This window comes from Lithobates pipiens, unplaced genomic scaffold, assembly GCF_037356315.1.
Source record: "Lithobates pipiens isolate NorthernLeopardFrog02 unplaced genomic scaffold, aLitPip1_a1.2 Scaffold_13, whole genome shotgun sequence".
Lineage (NCBI taxonomy): Eukaryota > Metazoa > Chordata > Amphibia > Anura > Ranidae > Lithobates > Lithobates pipiens.
In genome coordinates, this window is record NW_027507718.1 from 197379355 (window position 1) to 197396286 (window position 16932).

The following is a 16932-nucleotide window of genomic DNA, read 5'->3' on the forward strand; positions in this document are numbered from 1 at the left end:
TGGTAAAAACTGATAGTGTGTATGGGTCATAACAGGTTTTCTTCTAAGATTGTCCTGTATTTGTCCCCATCTATCTTCCCATCAACTCTCACCAGCTTCCCTGTTCCTGCTGAAGAAAAGCATCCCCACAACATGCTGCTAAAAAGTATACCGCGGACCGGAAGTGACGTGCGAGGTGCCGCGAAACACCGAATGTTTGTCTCCCTTTGGCGCACCTGCTGCTGCTTTTATGTAAGCAGGTATTTTTTATCTGAATAAACTTCTTTTTAATGGTAATACACTATTGGAGGTTTATTTACCTTACATATTGAACGAAACATTGGATATGTGGGGTGGAATTTTTTGATGCAAAAAAGCTTATTGTTGATCCTGGAAGTGGAATTTGCAGTTTTTATTGGATTTTGTTCCAAGGTATATGACTTATGCCTATGAGGTAAGAATTCTGTGAGCACAGGGGTGTGGTGTCAGCGGTTTCACTCATTGGATAAACTACCAAGTTTTATTGATGCTCCATCTTCACTACTTTGAGCAATTGGACTATCTTCACTTATGGACTTCACTGCACATATTTAATTAATCGTGTCACTATTATTTGGATGAACATCAAATGCAATTCATTTCACATTATCGTATTAATTTAATATTTTTGTTGATTGATTCCGTTAATGGAGGTTTGTAGGTTATGCGCAAGAGCACTGAAATTTTAATTTTATTTATTTGTGTAGTTGTGAACACTATTAGGTTTTGCTGCTTTTCTTTATTATTTTTTATTTTATTTACTAGTAGTAACGCAGAGGACCATTACACATATTTTTTACCATTTATCATGTACCTTCCACTTCACAATTATCTGCCACTTTGTGTTGGTCTATCACATAAAATCCCAATAAAATGCAGTTATGTTTTTGGTTGTAACATGACAAAATGTGGAAAATTTCAAGGGGTATGAATACTTTTTTAAGGCACTGTATATAAAGCTTTCTTAATTATTGCGTACGTAAATACTAACATAATCCAAAATACATTTTATTTATGACAAACAATAGTAAGTAACATTCACCATGGTTAATACAGATTATTGCTTGCTCCAGTAACATTTATATAATTTTCCTGTTGCTTTTTTTGTCTTTCCATACCATCCTTGGCAGAGGTGAGAAGAGTTTGATTATTTTCTTCTATCCATAATATTTGCTTAGATGTAGGCAGTGGTATGATTGGGGGCACAAAATTGGGTGGTAGAGTTGGAGAAGGGGAGGTGGTATATCCTTTGCCTTGCTTTAAATTAACCTAAGGGAAGTACTGTATCTAATTTTTAAAGCTGAGCTCCAGGCAAACCGCTAAATACACAGATGAAATTCATATATGGGAGGTATTTGACCTGCCAAATGATTTATATTTCTCTCCATCCATTCTGTAATATACACAGCTCTTCCACACATGATTTATCTTGATTTAAACAGTACATTTTTAACAGCAGCAGATTCTCATTCTCCCTGTGTGAGAAAAACATGGGATTATGGGTAAATCTTTATACCCATGTTTTTTCCTTGTAGTTAGGAGGGCTGGGCTGGAAGGGAGCATTTTTCTTTTAGACACATGCCCCCTTCTATGACACTGCAGTAAAAGGCGTGCCTCCACTGCAGCATTTTTATTGGACAGCTTGGCTCAATGGTATTTTACCATTGGTCCAAGACTCCAAGCTGTCCATTAAGCTCAGTGCTTCTGACAAAAAGTGAAGAAAGCCACTGTGAGCTCATCCTCTCAGTCTGCTGCAAACAAAGTGTGCCAGCTTGTATTTAAACTGGCCGCTCTGTCTGTATGTAGCTTTTGACAGGCAGTGCAAGGAGACCCTTACCTCCTAAACAATAGGTCATAGAAGTCCCAAATTTTGACCAGTAGTGGGGTAGGACGTCAGCTACATTCCCTGAGGTCACCGAGCTATAACCCTTGAAGCTCGATCATTTTTTTTTTAAGTTCATGGCAGATGAGGATCTGCCTCACCTGCCTTCCCTGACTGCACTTCCCTGCACTACAGCCCTGTCTGGCAGAACAGGAGACTTTTTTTTTTCTTTTGCAGTTCAAGAACACTTACAGGTCTAATACCCACCGCCAGTATGTGACTAGACTGTGAAAGGAGAGGCAGCCCATCAATAAGCTCATCTTTCATTCACTCTGCTCTCTCCTCTCTATCTGCATGCTTCTTACACTGCAGCACAACAGATTGGCTCTTTGTGCTACCTACGCCCCCCTCCTCTGAGCTCTTGCGTGTAAAAATCGAATGATGTATTAATTAATACAGAGCTGTATCAGTTTGCACCTTTTATGTCTGCCTGTAGGTTAGCTGTAAGTGAAATTCTACTAGACTTTATTATGAACTTGTTTTTTTTTTTTTACCGGTTTAGATATGTGCATGTGTTTGTGTGTGCTGGCCAAAACATGAGCCTTAATTGAGCTTAAAAATGTGTTAATGTTTTGTTCCAAAAAGGAATTTTAATTGAATCTTCAGCACAAGATATGCTGGGTCTGTCTCACATTGAAGGTGACCCCTTTGGAGAATCTTCTGATAAAATGACATACACAGAACAGGCAAACAAGAGGTCTCACTGCAGAAGGCTAACATGGTCAGTGGACAAGCTATGACAATAGTAGCAATATAGTAGATACAGTATACTTCTTTTAATTATCTAAATACTAGTAGTAAGGTAACATGAATAAACGCATGTCAATAAACAGAATGTGTAACAATATTTTATAAACTTGTGTTTCAAATAAAATTTTATTAGTTAACATTAGAAAAAAAAAATTTGATTGGATGCTATGGACATTGTCATTTCTTTTTTCGCAGCTGTTTCTTCTATTTTTTTTAAAGTGTGAGATATTATTTGATTCTAATTACCAGTTGAGAGTGTTGTGGGTTTCAGAAGCTGAGTTAAAATGATGCTAGTGTAGCACCCTCTACATAGGTAGGTGCTAGATTAGTTATTTTTTTCGTGAGTATAGGTAAATGATGGCAGGCCTAGCTGAAAGCTAGGCCTGTTTGTTTTGGTTTGTGTGGGTTGAGTGTGGCTCAGCATAGCAGCTATGACTCACAGACAGCATCATCTCACTGTTACCTCCCTCTATCTTCTAGAGGATTCTAGAAGAAGAGGAGGGGAAGAGAGGTGGGGCTGTCTGCGGTGTCTCAGGGAGCCCTGACCAATACCCAACTAGGATTGGCAGGGGTAGGCCTCCTTGAAATACCTAGAGTCCAGCTGGGGAGGAGTTGTCGGGTGAAAGAACTTAGAATGGAGTACTAGGCTGTGAGGGCCTTTGAGGGAGCTCCCAGTTCGGGGGGGGGGGGGTTGGGTGGTTAACCTGGGCCTGGAACTCAGGTGCAGGATGGAGCCCTTCAAGAAAGCATGAAGGATGTGGACAGGAGGCACAGGAGGAGTCCGAGAGGACATGCAGGAGCTAATACTGCAAGGAAAGCCTTCAGGGGGGAACAACTTGTACATTTAGGAGGACTGAAGAGGCATGCCAGAGAGGACTGAGAGGAAAAAGTCAGAGCTGGGTGTGGAGCCAGTAGGGAGGATTGCAATGTCGGCAGTGAAGTCAGCAGCTGCAGCCAGCTGGTCTGGCAGGGCCTGAAGAGGGCTGACTGGAAGCAGTAATACACCTATAGGACAGCTAGCACAAAAGACTTAGGCCTGGCTGAGCCAGTGTCAGGCCTGAACATGTGCTAGCTGCTCCTGGAGTGAAGAGTTATGCAGGAGAGAGGGCGAGAGGAATAGTCTGCAAGCAAGAGTTGTGCATGAGGAGTTTGGAGAAGTGTACAAAGAATGTTCCTAGCAATTTTGCTATTATTTTACTGGGCATTCAAATATTTCCCATAACCCATCCAAGTTAAATTTCCCTCAATAAAACAACAAAACAAAGACAACAGGACTGTTCATTGTCTTGGAGTGTCTGGGAAGTGAATGCCGGGCCGGGCAGGGGGACAGGTGGGCCACATCACAGCCCTTTACGGGGGTACCGCTACACCAGCAAGTTCATTAGAGCACCAAATAAAGTTAGCCAGACTGGAAATATCCAAGTTACTTGCAGCTTCAAGATTCATGGTGTGATTTTCCAAGTGTCCAAGTTCAAATAACAACTGTAAAAAATAAAGAAATATTTTTGCAAGTTTAGGTTTGCTTGTGATCTTTAAGTTTAGGCAAATAGCTAAATATTTAGTTGAAGTACATATGCGTAAGCTACCAGCACAATTATAATCTTATTCAGTTAGTTTTCTAATGCAGACACCCCTGCCAGATAACATACAAAGTAATGACTATTTGTGTTTCCCCACTGCAATCAAGGCAATACAGCTTAATGACTGAATATTTAAGTAGATGAATGCTTAAAGAAAAACTAGCCTATTGATTAGATCATTTCTCAATGCTCTCCTCCAGTCAGAAAATTCCATTTGTTAGGTCACACAAAACTTTGCAATGTAGTAAAACCTGCTAATGTGCAGGTGATTATCGAGGGCTCCATCCACTAAAGAAGCGCAAAACTCAGTAGAGCTATCTTAAAACAGAAGGTATCTATATGTCTCACTTCCAAATATAAGGGTTTTATTCTTCATTTTAGTATAACCTGCTGTGGTAGATTGATGAAATAGATGAAAATAGAAATAGATGATGAAATAGAAATGTAGGTTCAGCATTGCGGGAGGCCTTATGCCACATACACAAGATCAAACAATCCGGTGGAAAAGTCCGCCGGACAATCCCTCCGTGTGTGGACTCCGGCAGACTTTTTTTACCCAAAAGTCCGGCGGACATATTTTGGTGCAAAACTACTTTCTTAGTCCGCCGGACAATACGGCCGTGTGTGTGCTAGTCCGCTGTACTTTTGAAATGAACAGACTTTCCAGCGCACGGAGAAAAGTCCGTTCATTTTGAGCGCGGCTTCAGGTAGCCGGGACTAGCGAAAGAAGCGTCGCTGGCCCCGTCACCTGGTATGGAGTTAAAGGGGAAGCCCTACACTGAAAAAATGACATGGGGTCCCCCCAGGTCCATATCAGACCCTTATCCGAGCACGCAACCTGGCCGGTCAGGAAAGGGGATGGGGACGAGCGAGCGCCCCCCCTCTCCTGAGCCGTACCAGGCTGTGTGCCCTCAACATGGGGGGGTGCTTTGGCACCTTATCCCCATGTTGATGAGGACAAGGGCCTCTTCCCGACAACCCTGGCTGTTGGTTGTCGGGGTCTGCAGTCAGGGAGCTTATCGGAATCCGTGAACCTCCTTTAATAAGGGAGCCCCCGGATCCCGGGCCCCCACCCTATGTAAATGAGTATCGGGAACAATGTACCCCTACCCATTCACCTGTGAAAAAAATGTAAATAAAACACAACACACAAGGGTTAAAAATATTTTATTGCACAGCTCCGGGGGTCTTCTTCCGTCTTCAGGGGTCTTCTCGCTGGACTCCTCCGCTATCTTCTGCTAGCTCTTTTACTAGAGGAGGAGCGCAGCTTTGTTCTTCATCGCCGCCCTCTTCTTCTGACTTCAGGGGTCTTGTCCCCCTCTTCGGTTCTTCTTGCCGGGCCTCCGCGCCTTCTTCTAGCTCTTTTACAAGCGGTGGCCCGGTCTTCTATCGCCACTGTCGCCACTATCTTCGTCGCCACCTTCTGTTCTTCTCTTCTTCAGCTGTTGACTCGTCGCTGTCTCTGGCCACAATGACAGGGACGTGGCGTGCGGCGACTTATATAGGGACATCGCCGGGTGATGTCCCCGCCCATTATGATGTCACAGTCCCAGCATCCTCTGAAACATCATTAGAGGACGTATTCAAAATTAGTATTTGAGATCGAATGCTAAATACAAATGATATTAGGGAAGGTTTAAGGTGTAGACTAGGCATCATTGTATATAAAAAGGATGAAAGTTCCCTAGCAAACATTCAAAACCTTTAATAAAAAAGAACAGAAATAGTTTTGAAACCCACATTTCAGGGACAAACACAAGCGTTAAAATAATAAGATATATGGATAATTATCCAAGATGCATAGGTATGTGTTGAATGGAGATGAAAGATTCTTTCTTATTCTAAATAGTGGGCAACAAATATTGTCCTATGGTGTATGTAAATATATATATATATAAAAAAATCATGATAACTGATGTTAATGGTTAAACAAATAAATATTATATTATTGGTAAAAATATGCATGTTTCTAACTCATTCAGGGATTTTGAAAAATACCATTTACAAAACGAAATTGCTTATCACTGTTATGTCTCTTTTTTTTTCATTTTGCAAAGCTTTATTCGATTGACTGATTACCTGATAGTAAACACCATGCACATTCTGGCTGTTAACTCAGTGTCATCGTTGTTGAACTACCTGGTGGAAAAGATGAAATATACACCTTCTTATGCAGTGATACAGGCATGGAACGCTAGTTTGAAGCAAGCTGAAACGACAGACAAAAAGGTAACATTTACATTTAAAATTGTGTGTCTATAGATATAAAAATGGCTTTCCATCTGATTGTGCAGTCTGGCTATGATGAAGTTTCACTGGTAATATCATACAATTGATTATTCAAATGGCCTGCAAGGGTAATTTTTTGTGTTCAATAGTTTTAATGAGTTTTATTATGAACAAAAATAACAAAAAAAAGGATGCAAAATAATGGTTCATGAAGTGCACTACAAACTTCATCAGCAAAACTTGATGTGATAAAAAAAAGTATAGATAAAGATTTTTTCTATACATATTGGGATGTGGTGTTAATTATAACAACTTGACTCACTCATTTGCATTCCTTATATAGATAAATATATTACAGTGCATCCGGAAAGTATTCACAGTGCTTCACTTTTTCCACATTTTGTTATGTTACAGCCTTATTTCAAAATGAATTCAATTCAAAGTTCCACAAACAATATTCCATAAGGACAACATGAAATAAGTTTTGTTTGAAATCTTTGTAAATGTATTAAAAAATAAATAAACTACATGTACATAAGTATTCACAGCCTTTGCTCAATACTTTGTTAAAGCACCTTTGGCACCAATTACAGCAGGGATATGCATTTAGTGGACCTCCAGCTGTTGCAAAACTAAAAATCCCATCATGCTTCTGCCTCTGGGTGTCATGCTTGTGGCTTCCTGAGACTTGCTATGCCTCATGGGACTTGTAGTTTTGCAACAGATGAACTACAAAAAACAAAGAAGAAAAAAAGAAAAACCCCAAAGAACAAAAGAATAAATAAAATAAAAATGGGCAGACTTGATGGACTACTCTGTCTTGTTTCTGCAGTTACCTTTCTATGTTTCTATGTAATAAATCTGCCAGACAACAGTGACAAATTATATGACAAGAGCACACACAGTTGACAGTTTTCATAAAAAAGTGCTGTCCACCAATATACATGAAATTGTACCTTTAAAAAAAATAAAAATAAAAAACGATTTTTATTGAAAATGGGTCCAAGTTTGCTTGGAAAGCCTCTGAATGAGACAGGGTAATAATGATTCCCAAATATTTAAACAAGGTTACTACCTTAAGAGGGCATGGAGGATAACTACATGGCAGGGCCTACAAGGAAAAAGGCATCAAGGCTGACTTCTGCCAGTTAATTTTAAGGCCTGAATACGTGCCAAATTTGTCTATGATTTGCATCGCTATTCCTAATGAGGCAGAGGTATCCTGCATATATAAAATAATGTCATCTGCGTATAGTCCCATAGTGTCTATTCTCTCACCCATAGTGATGCCTTTAAAGAGAGGAGACTGCTGAAATCTCAGTGCCAGCGTCTCAAATGCAATGTTTCATCCAATTCATTGAATAGGCACAATTTTGCTCATCTTTAATGTGCTTACTTTAGGGAAAATCAGAATGTATGATTTTTTTTTTGTGAGGTGTGGGCTGAGCTAGAGTCAGGGGCAGATAGAGCCACAGGTGGTCAGTTGTCTAATTTAAAAATGATGAATGATGACACCATTGTACCAGGTGTCAGGAATCGCTGCCGTATGCTTTCTGACATGTCTTGTATAAACAATGCATGGGTGGTGGCATTCTCATTTTTTATTTGCAGAAGCTAAAATGACTGCTACCTGTGTGCAAAGAGATTTTAAAAAGAGAAGAGAAGTTAAAAAATATCTGTGTGCCATAACTATCCTTACCAGGTGATCGCAAGTGATGTTTGATTAGCATGTATCTAATATTTATGTACTCAAGAGATCTTTTAAAAAAAAAAATAGACTTCTTAATTTTGTATGGACTAGTAACACTTGTATCTAGTACACTAGTATCTTTTCTGCCAAAAAACCTTTTCAGGAATATCAGATATGCACAAAATCATAGATACTGTGATTTGATTGTATACATTTTGTGATTTTAGAAAACATATGGTTTGTTGGGCTGTAATAAACTTTCAGGTCTGTAATGTGTTTTTGAGGGGCTGTGAAAAATGCAAACACAGACTACATTGGCTGCAAACAATTATCAGGCCTATGGCAGTAAAATCAGTAAAATGCTTAAACCTGAATATACTTATGATATGAAAGGCACTATACTGTGTGGACAAAGTAGTGAGTGATGCTAGCTATTCAGTATGCCCTGCCTTTTCAAGTTTTCTCTCTTTGAAGACAAAAATCCTAGGCTTCCTCTAGGGAATTTAAATTAACAAAAATTCATGACTCCAAAAATATGGCCTACTTCAGATTTCATTAAACATGATAACTGTTTCACTTGTGAAGAAAATGACTCGCATTGTAATAATTACAGTTTTTTTTTAATTTTTTTATATTGACCAATGCACCTATCCTTGAGAGATAAATAAAATCACTATGTGGTTTCACTTGCCAGCCAGCATGCAAAACAAAAATAACAGTTTTCTTTGGACTTGGTCTTTCAAAATGGTTGCATTGTGGAAACTAATAAAATGACAGTAACATTTTCTCTATTTAAATAGGTTTCTGTGGTATCCCCACTGCCTGGAGCTCCTGCAGAAGAAGAAGTTGTGCCAATGTTCCTCACAGAAATTGTCCTCGATACCCAGTTATTATGGTTTGAGCCCTCACTGGATGATTTTCAGGTTTGTTTCTTTTTTTTTTTAATGAATAAAAATGCCCTTAATATGGTAATAAATTTAGCTTTTCCATTTATATTGATATATAAAATAATGTTGCACCATATTTTAGTAATACACTTCCAGTGTGTATCTACTACAATAGTATTTTGTTTGATGTAGGTGAAAATATACAATTTTATTATTATATAAAATACATTTAGGTTGAAGTTTGCTTTATTTTCTCTTTTGCCATATAAAAAAGCTAATTTATTAAAGTAATGAGTATTTTACATTGTAAATTTTGATTTCAGTTTGCAATACAAATTTTCACTGGTAATTTTTTAAAAATTTTTAAAAATTCCTTTTATTACATTTCAAGTTTAGATACAAAAATCGGGCATACCAAAGCTCAGTCCACATACATCACAATAAAACAAACAGTATAAAAAATAAAATCTTAACATTAGGGCCGCTATTGGCACTAGAACAAAACTACACGCTTCAGTAACTTCTGAGATTGTTAGAGTATTGTAGGTATGAGTTACTCAGGGGTAGTATTAAGCCACATTTAATAAGGTGGAAATCACAATTGTTAGACCCCTCCCCTCCACTCCATTATTATTAATCCCTCCACTGGCTTCCACACACCCAACAAATAAAATTCAAAGTACTAACAATAATTTACAAAGCCATCCATAACTCTGCCCCCAGCTACATCACTAACCTAGTCCCAAAATTCCAACCAAGACGCTCTCTTCAGTCATCCCAAGACCTCCTGCTCTCTAGCTCCCTTGTCACCTCCTCCCATGCTTGCCTCCAGGATTTCTCCAGAGCTTCTCCCATCCTTTGGAACTCCCTACCCCAATCTGTCTGACTGTCCCCTAATCTATCCATCTTTAGGCGATCCCTGAAAACGCTTCTCTTCAAAGAAGCCTATCCTGCTTCTAACTAACACTGTTTTACTTCCTCCATCAGCTCATCTCCCACATCTATTACCTTTTGTATCAATTGATCCTTCCTTTTTAGATTGTAAGCTGTAAGGGCCGGTTCACACTGCAGGCGAGGCGAGGCGACTCTGACTTGCCTCGCCGCGACCTGCAGCGGCCTCGGCGGCGACTTGCAAATGACTTCTGTATAGAAGTCAATGCAAGTCGCCCCGAGGTCGCCCGAAAGTAGTACAGGAACCTTTTTTCTGAGTCGGAGCGACTCGAGTCGCTCCTCTCAGAACGGTTCCATTGTACAGAACGGGGGCGACTTGCGGGAGCGAGGCGAGGCGAGTCGTGTCGCCTCGCATCGCCCGCTGTGTGAACCGGCCCTAACGAGCAGGGCCCTCTGATTCCTCTTGTACCAAATTGTAATGTAGCTGTAATGTCTGCCCTCATGTTGTAAAATGCTGTGCAAACTGTTGGCGCAATATAAAACCTAAATAATAATAATAATAATTAAACATGTGGATTGGACATGGGTTCAACTACATATACATGTCCAACTGGTCGTTTGTAAGGTAATCCACTAATTATGAGATTCAGGGTCAGTATTAGTAGAGAGGTCCTCTACCCAAATGTCCCAAACCTTGTGGAATTTTTTAGGGCATCCTCTCGCTAAATAGGTGGCCTTGTACATTGGTAAATTGACATTAATTCATTGGACAAAGGAAGAAAAAGGAAGATTGGCCCATGCCCTAAGTTTAATTTTCATATTGTTAAGAAGTGCAGCTAAATGTAAGGTACAATATTTCGAAGTGTCTCGGGAAATCTCAATACCTAAGTATCTCTCTATCAATAGGTAAAATTTGTGATCTTCTCCAATTAATTTGTAGTCTTGAATAAATGGAAAATTCATACAGTATATGTAACACTTCCTTAAGAGATGGCCCTGGGTCATTCATAAACAATATGAGACCCTCTGCTTACATGGCAATCTTTTCCACCAAGGTTCCCACCCGGATGCCAACAACAGCAGAGGCCCTCTTTATGGCCACTGCCACTGGCTCCATAGTGAACAGAGCAGGAGACAATGGGAGGGAGAGAGAGAGCTCTCCCCTTAGCTTACCCTGGGCTGAAGGACAGGAGTAAAGCAACTGCACCCATTTCAATAACTCTGGCCCGAACCCTATAGGCTCCAGCACTGAGAGCATATAAGACTAGGCCACAGAGTCAAAGGCCTTCTCAATGATGAGTGCTGCCAAGACTCTAGAAGTGGATTCAGTTGGGGGTAGCTGTAAATGAGTGAAAATCCAGCGGACATTGCTATCCAGGGATTTCTTAGTTATAAACCCTGTTTGATCTATGCTTTCACTGGTAAATTTGATGGAAATTCACTTTGCATACTCAATAAAATCAAGGAAAATTAAAAAGATACAATTTTTGCTTGTACGTAATTGAATGATAGAATTCAGCATAGTGAATTCAGCATCTATTTCTTCAGTAATCCAGGTAAAATATGTTACAAAATAGGATTGTCAAAGTGTCAACAGAAGGAATTTTTTTTTCTTGCAATGGACCATTCTAAGCCCTTGTACACACGGTCGTAGAATCCGTCGGAATGTGTCCTATCGGACCGTATTGTCGGATAATCCGACTGTGTGTGGTATGCATCGGACTGATTCCGTCGGAATATCCGCGGACCCAATTTTCCAACTTGTTGGAAATATTTCCCGACCAACTGGGCCGATCGGACATACTCCGTTCATGTGTAGAGAATTTTGATCGGACCAAGTGCCACGCATGCTCAGATCAAATTCCTACATCAAAGCTATTGGCTACTAGCCTGAATGTAGTCCCATCGTAAAGAAATTACGTCATCACGTTCTGAAAGATCAGATTTTTCGACTTTGTCAGACCGTGTGTATGCAACAGTTTCGGACAAGATCCGACGGACAAAATCCGACGGGCAAAATCCGATGGATTTGGTTGTCGAAATCTCCGACCGTGTGTACAGGGGCTTAGATAATTGCAGTGGTGTACCCAGGAAGGTAATAAGGATGTGTGGCCTGCACCAGGTACCACAGCTTAGAGGGTGTCCACTGCCCACTTGTGATTAATTTCACTACACTACAGTACACCGACCAGATCACACAAATGATTAGCAACAGACAGCACTGCAGCTGAACAGCACATTGAGCAGTGTGATTTACACTGCCTTCCAATTACTTCTGCTTCATCTATCCTCTTCCCTGGAATTGAGGTGTGCACAAACATTGTTCTAATCTACATCCATATTAAGGTGCCCATGGCTTGATGCGTTACAGGACTCTGAGGGATAGTAGTTTAAAAGCACTCTTAGTTCTGGCTGCCAACTGAATGTTAATCCTCCTGCTGTTCATTTGCAGTCAGCAGGACATAGGAGTGCTGAGGAAAGGTGTGGGAGAGTTTGCTGGGGAAAGCTAAAGAGGGATTTGTTGGTGGGGGTTTGCTGGTGGCAAGTTTTGTTGGTGAAAGGTTTAGGGGGGATGCTGGTGAGGACGTTTAAAGATCGCCATAATATTTTATACATATTGTCAATGATTGCCTGTTTGTTGCCTACATATTGGCACAATTGCTTGCACATTGTCATGAATGCCTGTGTGTTGCTTGCATAGTGTCATGATTGCCTGTGTTTTGCCTCCATGTAGTCATAATTGCTTGTTTTTTTGCCCACATATTGTCATTATTGTTTATTTGTTGAATGTGTATAGTCACAATTAATTTAGTCTCCTGTTACTATGCCTGTAATTATCAAGGCATGCCGCTATTATCCCCATTTCGGCTCTTTACACTACATGCATCACTAATAAAGCCTTGAATTTTATTTTATTTAGCACTATGTTATTATTCCCAATCCCATTTTCATTGCGTCATTATTCAATTTTTGGATTGTGTTTTTTTCCAGCATGAGTATGCATAAAAAATTCAGATAAAGAAGTCTTTACTGTCGCCAATTTTTCTGCTAATTGTTAGTATTCATTTTATTTAATTTTGCCTACCTATATTTTTTTTAAAATATGGGATGTGGGATGAAGGATGTTAGAAACTAATCTGCCCTTGGTGTCAGCTTTTCTAGGTATGCCATTGGATAATACCTTACCATATGAATTTTCTACAGCACACATTTATTTTTAAAGGACAGCATATATCATGTGAGCCCTCATACGCTATAATCTGATATTCTTCTTGTTTTTTATATTGGTGTCCCATGATGATCTTTTTTTTTTTTAACTATCACATACATATAATTGTTGAATAAATGCTTAAAAGTTGCTTATATCAAATAATCTTATTTTTGATTCACATTTTATTTTTAGGACACAATTGCAAATGTTGTTCACCGGTTTCAAGAAACTGTGTTGTCCTTGGCCAGTCTTGTCCCAGACCCTTATTTTGATGCTTTTACTCAGCCAATAATTAATAATAAGTTGGAGGAGAAGGTGTGTGGAGAAGGACCCAGTCTAAGTACCATGTTTGAAGATGACAAGCATTTGCAGGGATTAATCTCTCAAATAAAAGTAAGTTCTACACTTATGATGATATATTTACATATATTACATGTCAGTATACAGACATAAAAACAAAGTGAGCCCAAGTATATGTGAACCCGTTCAACCCATTCAGTTAATAGCAACAACGCATACAATGTAGAATAGATATGCAAAACATGTATATATATATATATATATATATATATTTATGGTTCAGAGCCCTATGGCCGATACAGATATGAATGACATACAGGGTTAACATAAAACCTGCCACATGAAATGGATCTGAAAGGGTGCCTTGGTCTAACGTACGGTATACCAAAATAAGGGGGCAAAAACATTCAGGTAGTGAATATCTTTTTATTGATTTGAGTTTAGTCACTGTGTGAGTTTGGCAAAGGCTTGGGCCATTTCCACTTGCAGATTGGGGAAGTAGCGGGCGAAGAAGGGGAACTTCCACCTGCCTAGTCTTTTAATAACATGGTCCGGGACCCCATGATGGGATGCTGTTGAGTTTGCCCCGATACGATATTAGTGTCCGGAGTACTGGCTAGGGTTCAGGTGAAGGTTGCGGAGAAGTATCCTCATGTGCTTCATGAATTGACTGGTGTTTAGGGGCTTGACAGTAAAGGGTAGAAGGGGACTAGAGTCTGGTTGCTCGGGCAGTAGTAACAACAACTGATTTAGTGTAGCGTTATTGGTTCTGTAGAAATGGATATCTGTACCTGAGCCTACTTGCTGGGTTTTAGAGACTGCTAGATGCAGAATGAAATGGTCTTTGCAGAGGACCAAGTGGTGTTTGCGTAGCATTTGGCCTGCAGGGCTGCTACAAGTGAATTCTCCAGGTCGTAAGAACCCATAGAAGGCCAGATACATGGCTGCTTGCAGGACCATACTAGGGAGGAGACGGAATGGTGACGTAGCCAGGATGGTTGACATACCCCTAGAGATGTCTCCCGTTATGGGTAGGCGTTTGGCGCTGACCACTGGTTAGAGCTTCTGAATTCCACATAGAATGGCCCGTACAGCATGAGACATAAACAAAGAGGGTTTTGTGGGGTCCTGAAGAAACAAGAAATGCTGGACATGGCTAGGTACAGCCGAATGGTGTTGTGGGACAGCACGATCTGAGTATGGCAGTGTGAAATGAGGGCCAGAATCTGTTTGATACTAGACATTTGATGTGATGAGTAAGGAACTTGTTGAAGGCCCTCCAGGTTGTCTGGTAGGCCTTGAGGGTGTTGCGGGAGAGTGAGAAGTTGATAAGCCGAGTTGCTGTCTGCAGATGTTGAGCTAGTCCAGGGTCAGCTGAGACCAGGCAAGGATAGTGGCTGATACAGGTTCGGCTCCGGCCATCTGTTCAAAAAATGATGTGTAGTTAAAACGGGAGAGAGCATCCGCTGCAAGATTGAGCTTGCCTGGAACAAATGAACAATAAATATTGAACTGAAACTGTAATGACAGCTGTACCAGCCTACACAGGAAGGACATGACTGCAAGGGATTTGGACCTGCCTTTGTTTATAATTTCTGCTGTTGCAAGTAGGGATGAGCTTCGTGTTCGAGTCGAACGTACCTTCGACTCGAACATTGGCTGTTCGGCCGTTCGGCGAAATCCGAACTCTTGGTCCGTTCGCGTCAAAATTCGTATGGCGCGCGCGGACCACAATGCACTGCGATGGCGCAGTGCATTGCTGGCTCATGATTGGCCAAGCATGCACTGTGACCCCGCATGCTTGGCCAATCGCAGCGCCAGCAGCGAGGAGAGCCATGATTGGCCACAGGCATCCTGCCTGTGGCCAATCATAGCTCAGGCTGTGTAGTGCACGCCCCACACTATATAAGGCCGCCTTTGAGGCGGCCTCGTGTATTGTGTTGGAATCTGAAGCAGTGGGTGTTCTGTGTACCTTCAACACAGTTACACACCAATCGTTTTTGGCTGATTTCCTATCTTGCTCTTGTGTAGTGGTTATTGTCTGTGCCCTGACCGCAGTATACACCACTACACTATATTCACCTCACCTATATAGCTAGCTAGTGATCTATCTTTAACCACTTAACAACCGCCCATTGCCGATTAACGGCTTCAGGGCGGTTGTTTAACTCTGAGAGGCTGTTAATTAACGGCCTCCTAGAATTCTGCTCTCGCGCGCCCCCTGGGGCGCGCACTCGAGAGCATCCGTGACCGCCGGGTCCACAGGACCCGGCGCATCACGGATCACGGTAAACGGCCGCTCGTCGCGGCCGTTTATCACGTGATCGCTCCGTCAAATGACGGAGTGATCACTTGTAAACAAACCGGCGTCATGTTATGGCGCCGGTTCCTCCCACCCCTCTCTGTACCGATCGGTACAGCGGAGGGGAAAGAGATCGGTGTCAGCAGCAATGTGGGCTGCATCTGCAGTGCCCACATCGCTGCTCACCGAATTTAACCCCTCAATTCCCTGCCAATACTCTGCAATACCAGTGCATACTCTGCAGTACCCTGCCATTACTCTGCAGTACCCCCCATTACTCTGCAGTACCCTGCCTTTACTCTGCAGTACCCCCCATTACTCTGCAGTAACCCCCATTACTCTGCAGTACCCTGCCATTACTCTGCAGTACCCCCCAATACTCTGCAGTACCCGCCATTACTCTGCAGTACCCCGCCATTACTCTGCAGTACCCCGCCATTACTCTGCAGTACCCTGCCATTACTCTGCAGTACCCTGCCATTACTCTGCAGTACCCTGCCTTTACTCTGCAGTACCCTGCCATTACTCTGTAGTACTCCCCAATACTCTGCATTACCCTGCTATTACTCTGTAGTACCCCGCCAATACCCCGCCAATACTCTGCAATACCCTGCCATAAATTGCCATACCCAGCCATACTCGGTGATACCCTGAAATACCCAGCCATAGACGCCCCCCACCCCTCACCGCCCTCCGGTGCTTCTACCAACTCGCCAGTACGATCAAAGCCAGAATCTTTTTTTTATTTTTTATTTCAGGCTTCCCAGCCTAGAGGTGAGATGTGGGGTCATATTGACCCCCAGATTTCACTGTAAAGAGGACCTGTCACCCCATATTCCTATTACAAGGGATGTTTACATTCCTTGTAATAGGAATAAAAGTGATCAAAAATATATTTTTGGGGAAAAAAATGTCAAACTAAAATAAATAAAGTAAAATGAACAATAAAAAAAAAAAAAAAATTAAAGCGCCCCTGTCCCCATGTGCTCGCATGCAGAAGCGAACGCATGCGTAAGCCCCGCCCACATATGAAAACGGTGTTCAAACCACACATGTGAGGTATTGCCGAGAACGTTAGAGCGAGAGCAATAATTCTAGTCCTAGACCTCCTCTGCAACTCAAAACATGTAACCAGTAAAAAAAAATTTATGAAGAAAAAATTACTAATCTGCAAAATTTTATAACAGAAACA

At 41.3% G+C, this 16932-nt stretch overlaps 1 protein-coding gene across 1 annotated transcript in view; it reads left to right on the forward strand.

Moving 5' to 3' along the window:
* DNAH6 (dynein axonemal heavy chain 6) overlaps nt 1-16932 on the forward strand; it is a 418858-nt gene that overhangs the window by 71675 nt on the left and 330251 nt on the right. The window contains exons 8-11 of the mRNA XM_077476093.1: nt 2486-2621; nt 6288-6459; nt 8950-9072; nt 13331-13531. Of these exons, the coding sequence (XP_077332219.1) occupies nt 2486-2621; nt 6288-6459; nt 8950-9072; nt 13331-13531 (632 nt within the window). The remainder of the gene's footprint in view (nt 1-2485; nt 2622-6287; nt 6460-8949; nt 9073-13330; nt 13532-16932) is intronic.